General features: G+C 46.4%; 1 protein-coding gene across 6 annotated transcripts in view; it reads left to right on the plus strand.

Annotated features, from left to right (window-relative positions):
* Mast2 (microtubule associated serine/threonine kinase 2) overlaps nucleotides 1-17,025 on the plus strand; it is a 181,752-nt gene extending 164,727 nt beyond the window's left edge. For 4 of the 6 annotated variants that reach the window (XM_008828491.3, XM_017797004.2, XM_017797005.2 and 1 more), the window contains 18 exons: nucleotides 2,749-2,881; nucleotides 3,440-3,501; nucleotides 3,753-3,838; nucleotides 4,283-4,491; nucleotides 5,478-5,616; nucleotides 8,748-8,880; nucleotides 9,637-9,802; nucleotides 10,303-10,404; nucleotides 10,646-10,768; nucleotides 10,936-11,045; nucleotides 11,415-11,569; nucleotides 11,780-12,051; nucleotides 12,150-12,350; nucleotides 13,719-13,945; nucleotides 14,132-14,254; nucleotides 14,696-14,832; nucleotides 14,958-15,151; nucleotides 15,445-17,025. In XM_008828491.3, the coding sequence (XP_008826713.1) occupies nucleotides 2,749-2,881; nucleotides 3,440-3,501; nucleotides 3,753-3,838; nucleotides 4,283-4,491; nucleotides 5,478-5,616; nucleotides 8,748-8,880; nucleotides 9,637-9,802; nucleotides 10,303-10,404; nucleotides 10,646-10,768; nucleotides 10,936-11,045; nucleotides 11,415-11,569; nucleotides 11,780-12,051; nucleotides 12,150-12,350; nucleotides 13,719-13,945; nucleotides 14,132-14,254; nucleotides 14,696-14,832; nucleotides 14,958-15,151; nucleotides 15,445-16,970 (4,098 nt within the window). In that variant the 3' untranslated portion in view covers nucleotides 16,971-17,025. The remainder of the gene's footprint in view (nucleotides 1-2,748; nucleotides 2,882-3,439; nucleotides 3,502-3,752; nucleotides 3,839-4,282; nucleotides 4,492-5,477; nucleotides 5,617-8,747; nucleotides 8,881-9,636; nucleotides 9,803-10,302; nucleotides 10,405-10,645; nucleotides 10,769-10,935; nucleotides 11,046-11,414; nucleotides 11,570-11,779; nucleotides 12,052-12,149; nucleotides 12,351-13,718; nucleotides 13,946-14,131; nucleotides 14,255-14,695; nucleotides 14,833-14,957; nucleotides 15,152-15,444) is intronic. The other 2 variants (XM_029561295.1, XM_029561296.1) reach the window with 1 other exon arrangement.
* Nucleotides 17,026-20,256: the final 3,231 nt, after the last annotated feature.

The raw sequence follows: 20,256 nt of genomic DNA on the forward strand, positions 1-20,256 counted from the left end.
GTGTGCTGGGTAACTTTAGTGTCAACTTGACACACCTGGGTGGGGAATTGCCTCTCTTGTCTGAGGGGCATCTTCTTGATGAGTGATGTGGGAGGGCCCAGCCCACTGTGGGTGGTACCACCCATAGGCAGGTGGGCTTGTGTTGTGTAAGAAAGCAGGCTGAGCAGGGACCAGGAGAGCAAGCCAGTAAGCAGCATTCCTCCATGGCCTGTGCTCTAGCTCTTGCCTGTAGTTTCCTGCCCTGAGTTTCTACCTTGTGCTCCTGGATGAACTGTGACCCGGGATATGTAAGCTAAATAAACTCTTTCCTCCCCAAGTTGGTAGCGGTCAGAGTGTTTTGTCACATCAATGAAGAAACAAACTAAGACAGTCAGTCAACAGTCTTGAGCTATATAACAGTAAGAAGTATTAGTCTGGCCTCCCCTCATGCTAAGCCAGCCTAGAGGGCCAAGAACATAAAGGAGCCTAGGCCAGTTTAGCTTGCCTAAGTGGAGTCCTTTGTTTAATCATTCAGTTGCACACTACTGAGTACCTACTTCATTGGACACTCAGGGTCCACCATAAGGGCAGATTCTCCAATCTCAAAATACTTTTTGTGCCACAAACAAATATAAGGCATGTAGATGTGTAAATGATTATATTATAGGAAGAGTCATAACTGGTCAGTACAGTGTGCAGTGGAAACCTAGTAAAGGAGGTGTTTCCATTCTCCTTAGAATGAACATAAGTAAAAGCTCCCTGAGGAACATGAAATCCATTCAGTGACTAGGAGATTGAGTGCAAGTTGTCCAGGTGAGGGGTATGGGACAGGACATTCAGGGGAGCACAGCAGTGTGTTTGAAGAGCTGGTGAGGGCCGAAGCTAGAAGAGAAGCTCTTTGGGGTCGTGGCACATGTTGGGTTCTTGGCCTGATCCTTATAAGGCCATTTGAAGCTGCCAGAAAATTTAGGTTCAAATGTGTCACAGTCAGATATATTTTGTTGTTTTTTTGAAACAAGATCTCATGTAGCCCAAGCTGGCCTCAAATTTACTATATTCCTAAGGCTGGCTTTGAACTCCTGATCCTCCTGTCTCTACCTCCCATGAACTGGGATTATAGGCATGTACCATTATACCCAGCTTTCTTACCTGTCTTTATCAATTAACATAAAATATATTTCTTTGAAATATGAAGTCCATTGAATTTTCACATTAATATATACCTGTGTAATCACTGCCATAGTTGAACTAGGAACTATTTCTGTTGTCTCAAAAGGTTCTCTTGTGTCCCTTTGTGGACACTCTTTTCCTCTTCCTACTGTGAGGCAATGCTTACTGCTTTCACTATTGACACATTACTTTGTACAGTTTCATGTGCCAAGACCAATGTTGTAGTATGTTCTGGCTTCTTTTACTCAGTAGAATAGGTTGGATTTTTGGGGTTTGGTTTTTGTTGTTGTTTTTAAGATATATATATAACATATACCAGTATGTGGCTCCTATATATTTCTGAGCAAATACTCTATCAAATTTGGTTTTAGGAAAGATTACTTTAGCCAGGTGTTGTGGCGCACACCTTAAATCCCAGCACTCAGGAGGCAGAGGCAGGCGGATCTCTGTGAGTTCAAGGCCAGCCTGGTCTACATAGTGAGTTCCAGGCCAGCTGGGGCTACAGGGAGACCCTGTCTCAAAAAAAAAAAAAAAAAAAAAAAAAAAAAGAGTCTGGGAATTAAAGCCTCAGTGGTCAAGCACTTGCCTAGCATGTATGAGGCCCTAAGTTCAATTCCCAGCACCAAGGGGAGAGGTAGGGGAAGGGAACCACTCTGGCCTCTATAAATGGTGAGTGAAAACGAGTGCAGAATGAACCAGGGACTTGAAGAGCAGGACGGTCAGACTCAGAGCCATGGTAGGAGAAAAGCCCTTCAGAGAGGTATTTATGAGGTAGATAATCCAATTAGATGGGCTGAGAAAAAAGGACTTTTAGTCTATACCCTGATAGTTGATAGTGTAGTCCTCTAAAATACTAGATTGAACAATAGGTGTAAAGAGAGGCTAGAGATCCAGTCCCTTTTGTCAAAAGTGAAGTTTGTAGTGAGGCAAGGGCTTGGAGCCAGGAGGGTTTGTGTGTTCCATTTCCACTTCTTCCTACCTCTATGACTATGGACAGGTCATGGAGGCTATGAGCCTTAATTTCCTCTCTGAGGTCAAAGCATTGTTAGATAGGTGTAGCCCAGAGTGTGGCATGTTGTAGGCACTCAGAAGTAAGGCCGTCATTACAGAGGACAGAGATTGTGCAGAGATTGTGCTCTGTCAGCTTTGCAGCTCCAGGCCTTGCACACAGAAATGTTCAGTAAATATTTGAAGGTACATATGCACCAATAGAACTGTGAACCAAAGCTCTTATGAGCTACAATTATGTGCCAGTACCGCTCCAGATTGGCCACCTGAACATACTTGAGAGTGCCGCTTGACTAAAGGAGTCATACTTAGGAACAGGTGAATAGGCTAAGCTTTCCTGAAACCAAATAAGGACTCTTACCCTTATTTCTATGAGGATGGCTAGGAAGACTCTGTTGGCTTAGGAGGTGACCTATAAGCCAGCTTTGTTCCATGATTCCTAAATCACGTTTCTGGGTATTTGGGGACCAGAGTGTCCTAACAAAAGAGAAGGTTTCATTCATTTCCTTCTGATATATGCTGTAAAGCCAAAGAAGCCAGTAGAATTCACTTGAATCTCTTACCACTGACCACCTGTCTCCCCCGGTGCAGGAGTTTGACCCTGAAGAGTTCTACCACCTGTTGGAAGCAGCTGAGGGTCATGCCAAAGAAGGACATGGAATTAAATGTGACATTCCCCGCTATATTGTCAGCCAGCTGGGCCTCACACGGGATCCTCTAGAGGGTGAGCATGCTGTCTAGTGGCTATAAAGAAGAGATTTAGACTGGACATGAACATGACATGGCCTCAAGGAGTCTCAGGACTATGAAAGGTGCCTTTTAATCTCTGTAATTAAACAGTCTTCCCTTTGGAGTCACTGTTCATTTCTGCCTGCTATGTCCCAATCTGGATTGCCTTGGGCCCAGCTGGGTTGGATTTGTAGCCTAGTCTGTAGTTGTTCTGCCCCCTCTTGCCTGCTTCCCTGCCCCATCAAACAAGGCAGTCTTGGCCAGCAGGATGTGTACTAGAAGCCTACCCTTAGCCCATGTTGCCCCAAAAATGTCCCAAGTTTGAGAGAAGCTTTTTTAGACTCTGCCAGGCCTTGTGAATGGCACTTGGCTTATTTATGATCTAAATCTATGCTACAGAGAGGATAGAGCCACAGGACTGGGTTTGCATTCCAGGCTGGTACAGAAAGTATTAATGCTAACCCCACATGTATTTGTTGTGTCACTTGAGGGTATTGCTGAAATGTCTGACACTGCCATGCAGTTTTCTCTGGTACCTTTTCTATGTTTCCAGAAATGGCCCAGTTGAGCAGCTATGACAGTCCTGATACTCCAGAGACAGATGATTCAATTGAGGTAAAGATCCTGAGCTCCTGTCCTAATCCTGGAAACAGTTCTGTGTTCTGTTGAAACCCTAAAAAATTGCTTTTAGAGAATATCTAAAGGAGGGGTGGGGAATTTTCGGTGGCTGCAGACACTGAGGAGTTGTGTGGTTCCTGGGGAAGAATGGGCAGGAGCTGCAGCAGGACTGAGCTGGTACTGGGGCACACCAAGCATATGTGCTCTGAGAAGCATACCTATTTCCTTCCTTTTCCTTTGTCTCCAAGGGTCGTGGGGCATCTCTGCCATCTAAAAAGACACCCTCAGAAGAGGATTTTGAAACCATTAAGCTCATCAGCAACGGCGCCTATGGGTAAAGGCTTGGGTCAGATTGTGGCCAGGACTAGAGCTAAATCAGCCCTTGGTCTCTTCCTCCTAGAAGTGTGTAATACCCAACCTTCTGGGCAAAAGATGCTGTAAGGTTTACCCTCTCCCTCCTTGAAGTCTCCTGGAAAGTCAGGAGTTTAGTTTCTTCTGGCATTTGAACATTGATCCTTTGCCCGGGCAAGATTCCTACCTGTCTTGATAGCACTCTTCCATTGAGCTCTGGAAACATTGAGCTGGGTCCTTAGGACCTGGTCCGCCAGGAAATTAAAGAGTTAATTGGGCCAGACAGCTTTATTCTTCTTACTAGGCACACCTCCAGTCCCTTGTTCTTTGCACTTATGTGGGGTTAGCAATCAGTTTGGGTGATTGAATATACAATTCAGGTACTGAGAGCCCATGGGTGTTGGGCTGGGCTGGCTGTCTTTCCCAGGGCTGTATTTCTGGTGCGACACAAGTCCACCCGGCAGCGCTTTGCTATGAAGAAGATCAACAAGCAGAACCTGATCCTACGGAACCAGATCCAGCAGGCATTTGTGGAGCGTGACATACTGACTTTTGCTGAGAACCCCTTTGTGGTCAGCATGTTCTGCTCCTTTGAGACCAAGCGTCACTTATGCATGGTGATGGAATATGTTGAAGGTACTGGGGAAGATGACCTGGTGTGGAAGTCAGAGTACAGTCTAAGACTTAGGCCTAAATGGGACCAGCAGCTTTATACAGGAGTGAACTTTTAGGACCCACCTTCCAAGACCTTTTTGTCATTGATTTCTACTTAGGATCTGAGACTATTTGGCCACATTGAACACAAAGCTGCACAGTGAGCACAGTGCTTCACCATGAGGCTGCCCATGTCAGGTTCAGTGAGAGGTACTCTGGGACAGGATGTTGCAGCCAGCAGCTGTATAGTCTCTTCCCCCAAAGTCTGCACACTCTCTGTTGCTGTTATCAGACAGGAGTAAAGGCTTAGGTAGCGGCCACAAAAGCCCAAGGTGGAGGACTGGGAAGACTACATGTGGGTCCTCAGAAGACAGGGAATTCATTGCTCTGGCTGATGACTTATGACTAGGCCATCCCTAAAGCCACTCAAAGTGCTCTAGGAATGGACTAAAGAACAACATGGGGTAGAGCTCGAGAGAGGGGCAGCAGCTTAGCAGTAGTTATCCTCTGACCTCCTCACTGTATATACAGCTCCCAAAGATATTTTCTCTAAGGCTTAAAGTTGAAGCTGAACAAAACCATGCTTTTAATTTAGTGAATATTTGCTGGGAGTTTGCATGTTATTTTACTCAGAAATGAACAAAAAAAGAAAGTAAACAAATATTAGTTTTAGCCAGATATGTTTGCTGTATATAGTATTCCCATCCTAAAACAACTTAGTCTCATCCCAAGTCATCATGTAGGCATGAAGGTCAGGATTCCTTCTTTCTATGATCTAAATGATGGTCTTGGTAGCCACTGGCAAATTCATCTCCTGCTCCTGTCATCCATCTCTCACCTATACTAGCAGTACAAGGGCTGGAATCAAGGGTACTCTATGAGGCTGTCCTCTTTAGGACTACAAAACCTGAGAACTGGCTAGAGAGGGTGTTCAATCCTTCTCTCATAGTAACCTGGGCTTATTACAGGGGGAGACTGTGCCACTCTGCTGAAGAACATTGGGGCCCTGCCTGTGGACATGGTTCGGCTGTATTTTGCAGAAACCGTACTGGCCTTGGAATACTTACACAACTATGGCATCGTGCACCGTGACCTCAAGCCTGACAAGTATGCCCATTTTGTAGATCCACTGTCCAGGTCTCTCTGTTGAGTCTCTTAATAAGTGGAACAAATGCAATGTGTTTGGATTCATCTGAGAATGGCCGCTAGGAAACAGAAACAAAGCACAACAAAAGAATGAGCACATTTAATAAATGGCTGAAGAGTGTCCTGACATTTACTGACACCTAATTTACTGACACCTACTCTATGGCAAACACTATATTTTGTGTTTTAAATATAGCTTTCAGTGTGTTGAGCTATATGAACAGGGTACTTCTCCAAGGGCACTAGTCTGATGGAAAAAGGTGGGAGGGGCTTTCTAAAGCAGGGAGCAGGATATGCAAAGATATGTAGATGAGGAACTACACACAGTACTGGATGGCTGCAGCTTAAGTGATAGTTGGCCAAGATAGCAAGAGGAGAAGCAGGGATAGCTCATTGAAAGGGCCATTTAAGTTTGGACTTTCTTTAAAGGAGCCTCAAGAGTATTTATAAAGGGCCTATACACAAAGAAAGGATAGAATGATATTATACCCTGATCTTAAGTCTTAGAAAGATCACTCCACAGAGTACCAGAAGAAAGAGACCATGAGACCACTTCAGGAGACCAGGCCAACGACAGTGCCTGCTCTAAACCAGAGGGACAGGGTGAAGAAAAGAAGGAATATTTATAGAGAAATAAAAATAAATAAAAGCAGCCAGGTGTGGTGGCACACACCTTTAATCCCAGCACTTAGGAGGCAGAGGCAGGTGGGTCTTTATGAGTTCAAGGCCATCTGGGGCTACAGAGAGGCCCTGTCTCAAAAAGATTTAAAAAAAAAAAAAGGAAGGAAGGCAGGCAGGCATTCTTTCTCATGTTCCTCCTCTAAAATGAGAATAATAACACATGTGTTTTCTGTGTGCATTACTTTTGAAGACCTTTCAGAAAGCTGGGGTTTTTTTGTTTGTTTTTTTCTTTTTTTAAACAAGTTTAAATCTTGGGTGTGGGAGAGATGACTCAGCAGTTAAAATCACTGGCTGCTCTTGGCAGGGGAACTGAGTTGGTTCCCACCACTCACATGGCAGCTAACAACTGTTTGTAACTCCAGTTCCAGGGGATCTGACACCCTCTCTGGTCTCCACAGACATTGCATGCATTAGTGCACTTGTGTACATACAGGCAAAACACGTAATACATACACACAAACAAACATAAACTAAGTAAACAAGTTCTGGCAAGTTTTATTGAAAATCTTTTATGGTTTACTTTTCACTGGTCTCTTTTGACATGCTTCTAATAATACCCAAATCATCTGGATCAATAAGAGTCAGCTTGCACACTCTGTAGTATTTTCTGCGCACTGTGCCCTGTTCAATATTACTGCCACTGTAGTGATGGACACCAGTTTTGTCTAACACAACACAGTGTATTCTATTTCCTATTGTCTCAGAGCTGGGCAGTCATTAGCAAGGATGACCAATTTGGCTTTGCCCTGTCTGCTTATCTTCAGAGTCTGCCTGTACCCCAGCACGTACTTTCCTCTTTATTTATTATTTTTATTTTATGTGTATATGTATAACCTGCATGTAGGTAGGTACACCCGTGTCATGCAATGCCTGCAGAGGTCAGAAGAGGACATCAAGTCCCCTGGAACTGGAGTTACATACAGTTGTTAGCCACTATGTGGGTGCTGGAAATCAAACCCAGGTCATCAGCAAGAGCAGCCAGTGCTCTAACTGCTGAGCCATATCTCCAGCTCCATACTTTCCTCTTTTATAAAAAATACGTTTTATTATTTTTATTGTATGTGTATGAGTATATTGTCTGTATGCATGTAAGTGTACCCATATCATGCATTGCCCACAGAGGTCAGAAGAGGGCATTGGGTCCTCTGGAACTGGAGTTACAGATAGTTGTTAGCCACCATGTGGGTGCTGGGAATCGAACCTGGGTCCTCTGAGAGAGCAGCCAGTGCTCTTGACCACCGAGCCATCTCTCCAGCCCCTACTTTCTTCTTTTCAAAACAAGTTGGAGCCTATAATTCATCGTTACCTTCAGAAATTTTTCATATTTTCAGCCACCATTTTCCTGCCTTGGGTGTAGGCAGCCCCCAACCAAGAGCAACCACCCAACAAGAAAGGGGAACAAGAAAGAAGCTCCCACAATGCAAAATTCTTCAAGGCAGAGACTTAGTTTTGGTTTGGGGAGAAACTAGGGCCAAGGTCTCACATATGCTAGTGATAGCTTGGGACTGGTATAGGGCGATCAGCTTCTAGTAGAAACTAGCTTTGCTATTAGGCAGACCTGAGTTCAGAATGCCACTCATGACTCATCTGAATCAGTTTGCTAATTAAATTTCTCTGAGTCTCATATTCCTCCTTTCTGAAGTGAAAATAACACATTTGCTGTATTAGGTTCTCTAGAAACTAGCCCCATTTTTTGTTTTCTGTGTTTTCCCCTTTGCTGTGTATCAAACCCAAAGCTTTATGCATGCTAGGGAGGTGAGGTGATTTACTAGTTCCAGAATAGTTTTAAAGCATTTATCACATAACTCAGTGAGTGGTAAAGACTTGTTTCTTGCTGAGATGATGAACCAGTTCATTTAGGAAACTTCACTGTTTTGGACAGTTTTGGTTTATGATCCCTGGGCAATTGAAGAAGTCAGAGCCAGAGATAATGATTTAATAATCATTAGAATAAAAGAATAAAGCCTTTGGCATAAAATCAAATAGCTTAGGCAAAATATATAAAGGGATCTGATTTCTAGTTTCTGCCTCCAACCTTCCTAAGACATCTAAGGACATGGGAAAAGATATGTGTCTGTTTCCCCTTCCCTGAATTGGGTATTGTAACCCACCCAGGTGAGACAACAACCCTAGGTAGGACAAGCTGACCATAACTCTAGAAGAAAGACTTCCTCTACAATTACCTGCCCCAAGTACAGAATACAGACGAAACAACCAAGAGAAGTGGAGTTGCAAGCATGGGTAGAAGGCTGTACTCACAGAACTGGATCTGCTTTACTCACAGCTGTGTGCTCCCTGTATGTGTCCCATGGTACCATGTAAAGGCCTGTAGGAAAATTTGGTAAATACTAAAATAAGTACTTGTGGAAACCAGGAAATAACTCCATGATTTTATTTCTATGGTCTTCTAGCCTCCTGATTACATCCATGGGGCACATTAAACTCACTGATTTTGGACTTTCTAAGATTGGCCTCATGAGTTTGACAACCAACCTATATGAGGGCCACATTGAAAAGGATGCCCGGGAGTTCCTAGATAAGCAGGTAAGAAAACATGAGGAAGACCTTGGAGTTGAATTCCAGGCCTCAGAATAAGGCCTTGAAGCCATATGCATATTAAGGCTGAGTGTTAAGACAGGAACTTACCTTTTTTACCTTTTAGTTCCAGGGAGGCATTAAAACAGCACATTTGAAAAATAGGATGAACCATGAGAATCATGTGGATACAAAATCTTTCTCAGAGTTGGGATAAAATAGGTTGTGTAACTATTGATGCAGAATTTCATGTGAGATCAGTCCTGAACCTTCATCCTGAGTCAAGGGAAAGGCTCTTGTGGGGCCTGTTATTCTCGGAGCACAGCTCCAAGCTCCACTGGGCTGTGTCCCAGTTTCTGGAGAGTAGCCCCTACATGTTCCCTGACTTGATATTTCAGGTTGTGATGTTCACATGTCCCTGTTATAGTGTTATAGTCAGATGACTGTTAGGTTCTGTTTCTTGGAAGACTAAAGGGTAGAGGCCAATTTTAGGACCAGATGCCAGAAGAGAGTATTGAGAATTCATGGAGTGGTGATTTTAGGCTAGAATTAGACATTTTGGTTAATTAGGAAATACAGAAAACTTGCTGAACAAAAATTCCAACTCTAGTTCCCTGGGATTCCTGTTTCTCTTGTTTATTAATTAAGGTAAGCTGCCTCTTCATTCAGAGATTTTTTCTGCTCTAGCAATAGGAACATTCCTCCAGCCATCATGCCAGTGAGCTGCCTCAGCATACTGAGCCAGCCTGGTTTCTCTGTGCTCAGGTATGCGGGACCCCGGAATATATAGCACCTGAGGTGATCCTGCGTCAGGGATATGGGAAACCAGTGGACTGGTGGGCCATGGGCATAATCCTGTATGAGTTCCTGGTGGGTTGCGTCCCTTTCTTTGGAGACACTCCGGAGGAGCTCTTTGGGCAAGTGATCAGTGGTAGGTACTATCACCCTGGACCAGCGTGGAGTCAGTGTTGATCCAAAAATACGCTATATGCATGCACCTGTGAGGCTCTTGAGCTCTTTTTTTCCAAATTTGAGTGTGTGTGCCTGGCAGACTTTCTTCTTTTGCCCACGTGCACTGTGTCCTCTGGGGCTTTCTCTGTGTTCATGTAGCACTTACATGTTCCTAATGTTCCTGTGTTGTGTATGTGTTTATCTGTGTGAGTTTTGTATTTAGAGTATAATGGCAGGAACGGGGAGTCACCATTTTCCAATGCCTACACAGGATCAAGGAGCAAGCCATGTTCTAGGGACAGTGAGAGACCCCTAGGAGGGGAGGAACTTCTATAGAACCTTAGAAACTGGGGTCCCAGACAAGGGTTTTAGGAGCTCCAGGCCTTTATTCTTCCTTGTACTATCCTAGTATCTTTTTCTGTGTCTTCCTGACTCTACCCACAAATTCTCTTCTCTCTTTCTCACCCATGATGACTTCAGATGAGATTGTATGGCCTGACGGTGACGATGCACTGCCCCCAGATGCCCAGGACCTCACCTCCAAACTGCTCCACCAGAACCCACTGGAGAGACTGGGCACAAGTAAGTTGGACCCTACCTACTGCTCCCTCACCACTCGGAAAGGGATTATGGAGGCTGAGTCTTGGTACATCAAGGTTTAGTGGGCAGTCCCCTCTGGATCCTAACTCTTCTGTTACTGTAGGCAAAAAAAAAGAGTGCTTGAGCTGAGACTTCCAGTCTACTTTCTCAGGGCCTAGCTTCTCACTTGACTTGCCGACTATACTCCATGTAGCTAATCCCCTTGCCCACTCCTTGCCTGCAGGTAGTGCCTATGAAGTGAAGCAGCACCCATTCTTCATGGGTCTGGACTGGACAGGACTTCTTCGCCAGAAGGCTGAATTTATTCCTCAACTGGAGTCAGAGGATGATACCAGCTACTTTGACAGTAAGGCCACTGATGGGGTGACTTGGGGCATGCACCCTTTTACCCAGAAATGCCTATGTATCCCTGGATTGGGAGCAACTTCTCAGGGCCCTGCTGAAGTCTGATGGAGTCTCAAAGATGCCACCAGCAGGGGCTCTGAAGAGAATTGTCCTGTGTGTCTGGTCCAGCCCGTTCAGAGCGATACCACCATGTGGACTCAGAGGATGAAGAGGAAGTGAGTGAAGATGGCTGCCTTGAGATCCGCCAATTTTCTTCCTGCTCTCCAAGGTTCAGCAAGGTGTGACTAAGGAGACCTAAGCTAGAGGATTGAGAGAAAAGGACCTGTCAAGGGATACACCTGGGGCAAGCTTAGGGAGTATTGATAGGATAGGCTCACTTCCAGAAAAGATAAAGAATTGGGGCTGCATACAGCAGCCACTTCTAGGATCATCCCACTCCTCACATAATAGATGCCAGGGTCAGAGCAATTGTTCTTCAAATACACAACTAGGATGTGGAAGGGCAAGGCAGAAGGACTCCTTCAAACCCCTGAGTGTCAAATACCAAGGATGCCCTTTGTCCCTTGGGAAGTATAGCTATCAGAACTGTCCCATTTGTCTCCCATGCCAATAGGTGTAGCTGTCCCATGTGTCCCCTGTGCCCATAGGTTTATAGTAGCATGGAGCGCCTTTCCCTGCTTGAGGAACGCCAGACACCACCCCCAACCAAGCGCAGCCTGAGCGAAGAGAAGGAAGATCGCTCAGATGGCCTGGCAGGGCTGAAAGGCCGAGCCTGCAGTTGGGTGATTGGCTCCCCTGAGATGTGAGCACCCAGGGCTCACCAGGGTGGGCAGCACAGCTATCTCTCAGTTATCACATCATGAAAGAAATTAAGATGGGAGCGGGGGGCTGGGGGTGGTGAAAGCTGAAAAGTTCTCTGGTCCTTGTAATTGTGGGTCCCTGAGGAAGCCTCAGCAGAAAGCAGGAGAGGCAGACTACATGGGTCATCTCACCCCAGTCTCTCTTCTCACAGATTACGGAAGCGGCTATCTGTGTCTGAGTCGTCTCACACAGAGAGTGACTCAAGCCCTCCAATGACTGTGCGACACCGTTGTTCAGGCCTCCTCGATGTGCCTCATCTTGAGGAGGCTGGTAGTACTCCTAGGAGGCAACAGCAGGAAGGTATATGGGTCCTGGCACCCCCATTTGGAGAAGGGGCATCTGGGCCTATCCCTGAACGGCCTGTGGAGCACCAGCTGAAGCTGGATGAGGAGCCTCTTGACCAAAGCAGTAGTTCCTGTCCAGGTGTGGCCCAGTGGATGGTGGAAGGCTTAGGTTGGAGAATACTGCAAGGAGGGAGGCTTAGATGTATTGCAGATCTTATTATTTACTTGTACCCACAGCCATGGAGACCCGAGGCCATGGGACCTCACAGCTGATTGAAGAAGCCACAGCCACAGCCAAAGCCATCAGCGACCTGGCTGTGCGTAGGGCCCGTCACCGCCTACTCTCTGGGGACTCTGTAGAGAAGCGTACCACTCGTCCTGTCAACAAAGTGATCAAGTCTGCCTCAGCTACAGCCCTTTCCCTCCTCATTCCTTCAGGTGAGGCCACTGGGGAACTAAGATCAAATTCATAGTAAGGACATTGGAGACTATGGGTCTGCAGAAGGAGTCTCTGTGTGGCAGGTGTGTATGTGTGTATGAGCAAGTATCTGAGAGACTTTCTCCTTACTATGCAAGTGGCGATCTCCGAAGATATGTGTTGATGTCTGTGTATGTACTTGTGCCTATGTGTGTACCAGAGGTAAGAATTATGGTGATAAAATAAGTGTAAGCTTTGAGGCAAGAGCTAATATTCAGATCTCTATTGCTAAAGGATATTGACCTTGAAAAACTTGTCTAGTTTTTTTAAGCCTTAAGTTCTTCAACAAAAACGTGGATTTGGGGGCTAGAGAGATGTCTCAGCAGTTAAGAGCACTATCTGCTCTTGCAGAGGATCTGGGATCAGTTCCTAGCACCTACATGGTGATTCACAACCATCCTTAACTCCAGTTCCAGGGGATCTGACACCCTCTTTTGACTTCCACATGCATTGCATATAGAAGTGCACCTACATATATGCAGACAAAACACTCATAGACATAAAAGTAAACTTGCTAGACCTTAACATATATGACAGCATACATGAAATCCAGCTGGCAGGCCTTGGGGGATTGCAGATAGGGAGGGGGTCTACATAAAATCAAAATGTATGAAATGCATAAAAATTCAATTAAAAATTTTAAAAATAATAAAAATAAATAAAATTATTTTAAAATAATGGATATTGGGGCTGGAGATATGGCTTGGTGGTTAAGAACATTTACTGCTCTTACTGAAGACCAGTTTCCGTTCCCAGCACTCACAATCAGGTGGCTCACAGCCAATTGTAACTCCAGTTCCATGGGATCTAGTACCTTCTGGACTTAGCAAGCACCTGCACAGACACGGTGCACATAAACTCATGCAGGCAAAACACTTATATATGTAAAAATAAATAAGGCCTCCAATAATTAGGAGGCAGAGGCAGGTAGAGCTCTGTGAGTTTGAGACCAACCTAATCTACATGGTTCCAGGTCAGCTAGGGCTACATAATGAGACCCTGTCTCAAAAGGATATCTGTTTTTTAAATGTGAATATTAATAGTGGCTAGCTCACAGGATAATCATGACATTTAAATGCATATGAAGTGTTAATATAGTCCCTGATACATAAGTGCTACCTACCATTCCCTGTCTCCTGTACTCCAATCTGGAACCTGAACAGCTCTGAGCAGATATGGGGGCTTTATGGATCAAGGTCTGTGGGAAAGCTGCACCTGAGTCCTATCCCTTCTGTGGCTATAGCTGGACTGGGATCAACAGACTAAATAGGACTTCGAGCATGGCCAAGCCAGGGCCTCTGATCTCTAAGTCCTCATTTCTCCTACAGAATACCACACCTGCTCACCATTGGCCAGCCCCATGTCCCCGCACTCCCAGTCATCTAATCCGTCATCCAGGGACTCTTCTCCAAGCAGGGACTTCTTGCCAGCCCTTGGCAGCCTGAGGCCTCCCATCATCATCCACCGAGCTGGCAAGAAGTATGGCTTCACCCTGAGGGCCATTCGAGTCTACTTGGGTGACTCAGATGTCTACACTGTGCACCACATGGTGTGGGTATGTCTGGCCAGCCAGAGCTGTTGTCCTCCAGTTTTGTCACATCCACCTTCCCCATACTAGAGCCTATCTGCCTTTCTTTCACTGCCTACACTACTCACAAAAGTCAAAGGGTGGTGGTAAGGGGTCACAGCTTAATGAATGGAACCAGGCTCCAAATTAAAGACTCTTCTCTTTCTGAGGCAGCATGTGGAGGATGGTGGTCCAGCCAGTGAGGCAGGGCTTCGTCAGGGTGACCTCATCACCCATGTCAACGGTGAACCTGTGCATGGGCTGGTACACACAGAGGTGGTGGAGCTGGTCCTGAAGGTTAGTACTGTGAGTGCTGCCTGCTGTGATATATCTATGGCCCTACACTTGTGAGGCTGGACTGGCCGTAGGGCAGTGGGAGAGTACATTTACATATGGGATTGAGGACAGATATAGGGACTTTCAGAAGATGAGTGTGGCATAAAAGATTTTCTTCAGAAGGTATTACCCTTGTTGGACAAAACCCAGGGACCCTGCTGAACTGTAAGTAGGACTGATGAGCAGGACAAGGGACGTGCTGCTCTGTTGTCCCACTCCTAAATCACTCTGAGGTACCACTTGGAAACAGTTTCTAACCTAAGAGGAAAATAGCACTTGTTAGACGTGTATGTTGGTACAAGAGTGAAGCTGGAGCTGTGGTGCAGCCATGCCAAAAAAGGGGTGGGGGATGGGTTATAGCCATCGCCAAGTTTTCATGCTTTGCTCTGCTGTGCTCCCCAGAGTGGAAACAAGGTGTCTATTTCAACAACTCCCTTGGAGAACACATCCATTAAAGTAGGGCCAGCTCGGAAAGGCAGCTACAAAGCCAAGATGGCCCGAAGGAGCAAGCGGAACCGGGGCAAAGATGGACAAGAAAGGTGAACCAATAATCCAGAGGGCTGCCCTGAGAACCTGGGGGCTCCCATGTGCTGAGGACTTGGTCAGTGGGCCTAGAGTTTACCGTGCCCTATAGACCAGTTCAACCTTGCCCTTGTCTCTACAGTAGAAAAAGAAGCTCCCTGTTCCGGAAGATCACCAAGCAGGCCTCTTTGCTGCACACCAGCCGCAGCCTTTCTTCCCTCAACCGCTCCTTGTCATCTGGGGAGAGTGGGTCAGGCTCTCCTACCCACAGCCACAGTCTTTCTCCCCGATCTCCCCCTCAGGGCTACCGGGTAGCCCCTGATGCGATGCATTCAGGTACGGAGAGTTCTTGCAGATCAGAAACCAGCCCCTGGGGCTGGGGGGAACTGGGTCCTCTGTTTCCCAAAAGCCCCACTCTAAATCTTCAGCCCACCCCTGAAGATCCAGCAGTCTCAGGAGGAACTGATAGGATGAGTTTGTGCAGTCTGGGCTCGAGTCTACCAATGGTGTAAAATTGACAGTTTGGGATAATCTAAGCCTAAACCCTGCCCTGCCACCCAGTCACTTCTAATAGCCAACACTGATGTGCTGTTTTCTGTCTCTCTGTCCGTCTCTCCATTTGTCCAAAGTGGGAGGGAATTCATCACAGAGCAGCTCTCCTAGCTCCAGCGTGCCTAGTTCCCCGGCTGGCTCTGGACACACACGGCCCAGCTCACTACATGGTCTAGCACCCAAGCTCCAACGCCAGTACCGCTCTCCACGACGCAAGTCAGCAGGCAGTATCCCACTGTCACCATTGGCGCACACCCCTTCACCACCTCCGGCAGCAACTTCACCTCAGCGTTCGCCATCACCCCTATCTGGCCACGGAGCCCATGCCTTTCCCACCAAACTTCACATGTCTCCTCCACTAGGCAGGCAACTCTCACGGCCCAAGAGTGCAGAGCCACCCCGCTCACCCCTACTTAAGAGGGTGCAGTCAGCTGAGAAACTGGCAGCTGCACTGACAGCTTCTGAGAAGAAGCTAACCCCTTCTCGTAAGCATAGTCTTGACCTGCCCCATGGAGAAAAGAAGGAACTGCCACCTAGAGAAGCCGGCCCTCTGGAGGTAGTTGGAACCAGAGGTGTGCTATCTGGGAAAGGGCCACTGCCAGGAAAAGGGGTACTGCAGCCTGCCCCTTCACGGGCCCTAGGAACCCTCCGGCAGGACCGAGCTGAGCGACGAGAGTCACTGCAAAAACAAGAAGCCATCCGGGAAGTAAACTCCTCAGAAGATGACACTGATGAGGAACCTGAGAACAGCCAGGGTGGACAGGAGCCAAGATTGGTACCCCATCTAGAAGCAGGCCAGATTCAACCCCCTAAAGGTGCAGGAGGGGGTGGGGAAGAAGATACTTTCTTGCCTAGGAACCTAAAGAACCAGGGTCCAGTACTCCCAGGCCTATTAACAGGGGTCTTACTGGGTTCTCCCCGAATAGAAATTCCTGGCTTCTCCCAGATAAGACTCGGGAGTCCACAAGTCTTTGAGGAGGTTACCAACTCCTCTTTACGAGCCCCCAGCCTGAGTAGGTGTGGACCCACAAGCCCCATTCCCCCTGAAGGCTGCTGGAAGGCCCAGCATCTGCAAACACAGGCACTAGCAGCACTTTGTCCCACCTCTTCTGAACTTAAACCCACCCATTGCTCTGCTGTCACCTCTACTTCTGGAAAGCCAGGGACATGGTCCTGGAAATTCCTTATTGAAGGCCCAGACAGGGCATTCCCAAACAGGAAGATCACAGAGACAGGTGAACCAGCCAACCCCCAGGATTTGGAAACCACAGTTGTAACCCTTCCTAAGAACCTGTCTCCCGAGCAGGAGGAAAAATCACAGCCACCCAGTGCCCCTAGGCTGGCGCATCCACTTTGTGAGCTCCCCAGCCAAAGCTGGCTTTGGGGGTCTGCACATGCACAAATAGAGAAAGGGGAGCCAGCCCTGAGCATCACCAAAGTGCCTGATGCCTCAGGTGACAGGAGGCAGGACATTCCATGCAGAACCTACCCCCTCACCCAAGAAACTGGGCCCAGTCTGCTCTGGAGAAGCCAAGAAGCAGGAGGCCAACAAAAGCATCAAGAATTGGCATTGGTATCAGATGAGCTTTTAAAGCAAACATAGCAGTTGTTTGCCTTTCTTGCACTCAGACCTGTGTAATACACCCTCCTAGAAACCATCTTTGTTTGCTTCTTTCCATTGGTCGTCACATACAAGTCTAAGTCTAGGTCCTCTGTTGCTGCTGGGAATAGATTTGTGATTTACTCTCTGGGGAAGAAAACTTAATCCAGCTTCATTGCTCAGAGATCATGAAATATCCAAATTCAGACATGAATGCAAGGTGCAAGGTTGTGGTTTCCTGGGTATAAAGGAGTGGGGGGTGTCTTAGGAAAAGAATGCCCCAAATGTAGCATATACAATATACCTGGTATGTTCAGGGAACCCAAAATAATTCAGAGTAGAACTGGGTCTGGCAATTTAAGCAATGGCCAAAGCTAATGGTCCTTCAGCACTCTGTGTACAAGTAGAGAAAAGGGAACTAGCCCTGAGACTGTGTAAGCAATGAGAACACCAAAGAAAGACTTGTGGCAACTAATAGTCTGCTTGGTAGGTAAGGAAACTTGAGCTCTACTGCCCAAAGGATTAAAACCCATTCCTCTGCCTCCAGAAACCCTTCCTTTATCTTCTACCTTGGAGTGTGCCTTAGCCAGTAAATGAGAAGAGGTACAAGGGAGTGATGAGTTTATCTTTGCATATATTTACTTTGAGTATTAATGTGGCATTCAGAAGGTAACAAGATACCTGGAAATGAGAGCCAATGATGTATCAACAGTGACATCCTCAGGCAAGGAAAACTCAAGCAGCAACCAGTAGTTGGGAAGTGGAACTCAGGAGTAGAATGACTGTTTAACCTGAAAAAAAGGTTCAGAGTTCAGTCTCGAGTTGCACACAACACACAAAATCCAGGAGAGAATCACAAGATCAAAGAGAGGAGGAAATAGCTTCAAAATAGAAGCGATTATGACTTGACAAACTGATGAAAGGTCAGTTGAGGTGAAAACAGAATTACCTATTTAGTAATGGGCCCTTAATGTCTGTACCCAGTGAGCCCTTCCTGGTTGTTGTCAGGTGGGTCACTGGAAATGAATACTTCTGTGAGCAGCCCTTAATGACAACACAACTGTACTCGGTGGGTAGGTTTGGACTGGGAGGGCAAGATATACATTGGACCAAGATACAAGTGGAGCTAGCATCACAGGGCAGGCTTGGTGGAGTGTCTGTTGTAAGTCTTGCTCTGGTAGTTACGCTATCAGTCCCATCATCTAATGCTTACACCTGACAGAGACCTGGAGACTAAAAAGTACCTGTGGTCTACTGCAGCTCTGTTATCCTACATGGAGAAAGCAGTGGCCACCAGAGGGCGGGCTCTGCCATTATGGGGACATTTGGTCCGCTTTATTAGCAGCAGAACCTGGGCTGCTGCACTGGACACTGAAAAGACAGGTCACAGGTTACTTGTTGGAAGATCATGGGAAGATGGCTGAGAAGGAGGCGATTGTCTCACATGTCAGAGTCTGGTCAGAAACACCATAGCAGAGGAGGTGTGGGAAGAAGGAAACACATCTTACTGTTTGATGGGAACAGTCATCCTAGAAGGTTGGAAGTAAGAATGGGAGGAAGCACAGACACCAAGTATCTTGTGATGCGAATGCACAGAGCCGCCAATCCCAAGTACGAGGGTACTCCCTTTAGAAACACTGCTGAGTGTGAGGGATTTCTGAAAGGCAATTTTAGGTAAGTGATACCAGTTTGATTTTATTCTGACTATACCCCAGGCTGTACTGTCAACAAGCTAGAGTGGTTCACATAGGACGTGTCAACAGTGAGAAACTATTGGGCTGTGAGATAAGGATTGCCCAGTAACACATGTAAGTGAAGTGAGAGACCCAGAAGACCCACAACACTGGAATTGAGTGGACAGAACCAGTAAAAGAAGTTGAAGTATGGAATGAGATCCTGTCATAATCAGAAGCTAGACTGTTTTGACAGGTGTTGTGCTGTGGTACATGTCTATAATCCCAGCCACTTGGGCGGGAGGGGGAGGAAAGGGCACTTGAGCCCTGGAGTTAAGAGCCAGCCTAAGAAAACGAAACAAAATAATTTTTTTTCGTGCCGGACGAGGTGGCACACGTCTTTAATCCCAGCACTCAGGAGGCAGGGGCAGGCGGATCTCTGTGAGTTCAAGGCCAGCCTGGTCTACATACATAGTGAGTTCCAGGACAGCTGGGGCTACAGGGAGACCCTGTCTCAAAAAGAAAAAAAAAAAAAAGATCTGGGGCTGGAGAGATGGCTTGGTGGTGAAGAACACTGTTACTGCAGAAGACCCAGGTTCGATTCCCAGCACCCACATGGCAGCTAACAACTGTCTGTAACTCCAGTTCCAGGGGATCCAACAGCCTCTTCTGCCCTCCAAGGGCATCGTAGGACAGCTGGGGCTACAGGGAGACCCTGTCTCAAAAAGACAAAAAAATTTTTTTTCATGTGATTCACCCTAAGAACAAAGTTATGTGTTTTATCTAGATTGTTGTAATTTTGAAGAGAACTCTGCTTATCACGAAGGATTTGAGGGGAAGCAAGAAGGCAGGCCTTTTATTAGGGCTGTACAGGTCGTGAGCAGTGAAGCTGGAGGAGTGTTTTCATTGGTATTTAGAAGGTAAAATCAACATGGGTCATTGGAAGGTTTTATGTAGATATGAAACAAAAGGACTGTCGGTAATGAATATACTGGAGAGATGGCTCAGCAGTTAACGTCTTCCAGAGGACTCGGGTTCTATTCCCATCACCCACATGGCAGCTACCAATGGTTTGCAACTCCAGGTCCAGGGGATCAGACACTCTCTTCTGGCCTCTGCGAGGTTATTGCATGCACATGGTGCCCTTACATACAAAAATTCGAGTAATATAAAATATTTTTAGTTTATTGGGCTGAGAATACAGCTCAGTAGGAGAGTGCTTGCCTGGCACGCACGACGCTATGGGTCCAAAACTTAGTACTGCAAAACAGAAAAGAGCAAAAAAAAAAATGTTATAGCCAGGCGTAGTGGTGTACGCCTTTAATCCCAGCACTCAGAAGGCAGAGGCAGATGATCTTTATGAGATTGAGGCCAACCTGGTCTACATAGTTCCAGTCCAGCTGGGGCTATGGGAGACCCTGTTTTTTGTTTTTTGTTTAAAGAAAAAGTGAATACAATTCTAATATAACCAGTTGAATTGTTTCCATTCAGTGAAATATAAAACACAAGTGAATCAGGGCCAGGAGGTGGCCCTGCATTCAGTATACTAAATATACTAAATATGAGGTGCTTCACAATAGAAATCTGAGCAAGAGAAACGTAATTGGCCTAGAGAT

Source organism: Nannospalax galili, unplaced genomic scaffold (genome assembly GCF_000622305.1).
Source record: "Nannospalax galili isolate Female #2095 unplaced genomic scaffold, S.galili_v1.0 scaffold1233, whole genome shotgun sequence".
NCBI classification, from domain to species: Eukaryota; Metazoa; Chordata; class Mammalia; order Rodentia; family Spalacidae; genus Nannospalax; species Nannospalax galili.